This window comes from Temnothorax curvispinosus, unplaced genomic scaffold, assembly GCF_003070985.1.
Source record: "Temnothorax curvispinosus isolate PA1 unplaced genomic scaffold, ASM307098v1 QBEX01016881.1, whole genome shotgun sequence".
NCBI classification, from domain to species: Eukaryota; Metazoa; Arthropoda; class Insecta; order Hymenoptera; family Formicidae; genus Temnothorax; species Temnothorax curvispinosus.
The window spans coordinates 4,294-7,011 of NW_020226661.1; the positions used below are offsets into that span (position 1 = coordinate 4,294).

General features: G+C 37.8%; 1 protein-coding gene across 1 annotated transcript; it reads left to right on the forward strand.

Annotated features, from left to right (window-relative positions):
• Positions 1 to 720: 720 nt before the first annotated feature.
• Positions 721 to 2,090, forward strand: LOC112467093 (the record flags this gene model as incomplete). The annotated part of the gene is made up of 5 exons (XM_025035556.1): positions 721 to 891; positions 1,081 to 1,339; positions 1,454 to 1,516; positions 1,618 to 1,821; positions 1,942 to 2,090. Coding segments are annotated over exons 2-5 (638 nt in total), but the record flags the coding sequence as incomplete, so codon positions are not given.
• Between the last annotated feature and the right edge of the window lie 628 nt (positions 2,091 to 2,718).

The following is a 2,718-nucleotide window of genomic DNA, read 5'->3' on the forward strand; positions in this document are numbered from 1 at the left end:
TCTAATATGATGGACATGCTTATCACATCGACAAACGGTGCCACGGTAAATATCGATGTTTATCCCGCCGAAGTTTGGATTGTTATGCAGAATCAAAATGGAACATATAGTTTGAAGATGCCACATAATCATCCGGCAAACGATACACAAACAACATTGCAGGAGATTGCTGCAATGAAGCAGGAAATGCTTCAAATGTGTCGCGAAACGATAATGAGACCGAAGGATATATTCGATACGGTATGCCGACGGTAAGTTAAATGGTTAACGTTTATTTAAGATTTATATATTACACGTACAAGGGGGTGGGGGCGCAGGCTCATGCAATCGCGTGATGTAAACATATACGTAACTTATATACAAATTAATTTCGATGAAATCATTATCAAGTTGTTATATAAGAAAAAAAAACATGACATTCCAATTTCTTTTTTTTTGGCTTTTTTTTATTTGAATATGTAGCACTAACGTGACATATAATTTTTGTAATAAACATAATCTAATACTAAAGACGTTTCTATGAATAGTTGTTCCGAAATAAGAAACCGAGGGCTTTAATCGGAAACTTGGAGAGTGCTCATGCTGTTGTGAACCGCGCGAGACTCACGCGACGATCACGCAAGGAGCACGCCGCCCGGCGACGATTTGTACGTGCTCGCATACCGCAGCAGCCGGTTGTCCCGATACTCGAGCCCAGTTCGAATTCGAAGCCCTAAGTTGTCGGGTTACGCTCTTTTCCGCACGCTGGATCACGGCAAGTCGAGTGCATCCCGCCGCGTGCCCTGAGCGATGATTGAGCATTTTCCAAGTCCGCCTATCTGGTGCGTGGAGCCCGCGCCTCCGCTACTCGTTCCGGTCGTTGCAATTCCGGCTCGCGGCAAGATTTTTGAAGTGCGTGAACGTTACCGCCCGACTCGAATCAACACTGTTTAAAATAAAGCTCGGTTTCGAATTTTGAAAGTTTACGATCACTACCGGATCCTGGCTCCTCCTCCATTCCCGATTCTCTGAATCCACTCTGAAACAATAGTCATATTCGACATTTTGGCTCTCAGCATAAAATGAAATTTGCGTTTGCAGGAATCCAATAGTGGCAACAAAACTTACTTATCGCTCAATGAGAAGTTTTCTCTACAGAGAGCAGATACGTCACAGACCAGAAACACCTCAAACTATTGACGAATTTGAGATGGCCCTAAGAAATTATCGACCAGTCGAATATATTTATAAGGGCATAGCATTATCCGACAACGGCTATAAAGCAATAATATTTACAAGTGAGGCTTTACTAGATGCTTTGACAGCATCCACAGAAATTTATATGGATGGTACGTTTTCGGTGAGTAATATTCTAAATATAGGACTATTTTGTATGAGAGACAATATAACAAAGCTAATGCAGAAGAGGTATTGAAATTTAAAATTTTTCGTGTAAACTCGTCTTTATGTACAGGTCGTTCCCCGAACGCCGCCCTTTGCACAATTATATACCATACATATAAGATATATGGACACGGTGAGCTCTATTATGAAATGCTATATACAAATTTAATAGCTTTCTATCTCTATAACATATTTTAGAAATAAATATTTCTACGTTAATTTATTTTCTATTAGGGTGTAGCTGTCCTTTTCGTATTGTGTGAGAACCGCACGATGGATCTGTATAGTGCAATTTGGCGAAAGATAAAAGAACTCCGTCCGAATGCACTGCAAAGAGTGCAATTGGTCGTCAGCGATTACGAACGCGCGGCTATGACGGCTGCAAGGGAGATTTTTTCGGAAGCACGATTAACCGGCTGCTGGTTTCATTTCAATCAGGCACGTATATAGCATCTACTATGGAATCACAAAAACAGCGGGATTTATTTAGAATCTATATTTATTATAAAGATTTTTATTGTTATAACTCATTTATTTGTTTCATTACTCTTTATATAGGCCGTATTAAGACGTTGGAGAGCTTTAGGTTTAACGGCAGCCCCTAGAAAGGTCCTCGGTCTTACTATGGCCTTACCGTTGGCACCGGCCGATGAGTTCGAAAGAGAATTGCAAGTAATTCAAGAGGAAGCTGATATGATATCGATAAGGTATCCGGCTGTGTTACAATTTACTCCTTATTTGAGACGTACTTGGCTTCCTTTAAAACAAGAAGTCTGTATTTGGTACACCAATACGGACGAACAATTTTGTGAAAAGTTTCCATCATACAATATATATATATATATATATATATATATATATATATATATATATATATATATATATTTTTATATAAAAGAAGAATTTAAAAAAGAAGCAGTTTTTTACAGACTGAAAAATTGTATGATGAAAACTTTCCACAAAATTGTTCGTTCGTATTGGTGTACCAAATACAGATGTGTGTGTGTGTGTGTGTGTGTACATATACATTGCGTGTATCTAGCATACATTCTATAGCAAAATATAGAATGAAATAACATCAAGGTGAATGCACAGTGCAAATTCAAGTGTGTTATTTAGCTAAAACTCTTCTTACACATTTCTTGCCGTTTTAAATCATGTCATTTAGCACAATTGAACGTATTAACTTTTAATTTAATGCGGCTAAACGTGTTAAATAACGTGATTTAAAACGTCCAAAAATTTGTAAAAAGCACTTTAGTCAAATATGTCATTTTTAGACGTTTATTATGCGTGTAAAACTAACACACTTGTATTTGCAGTGTGCGTATATGT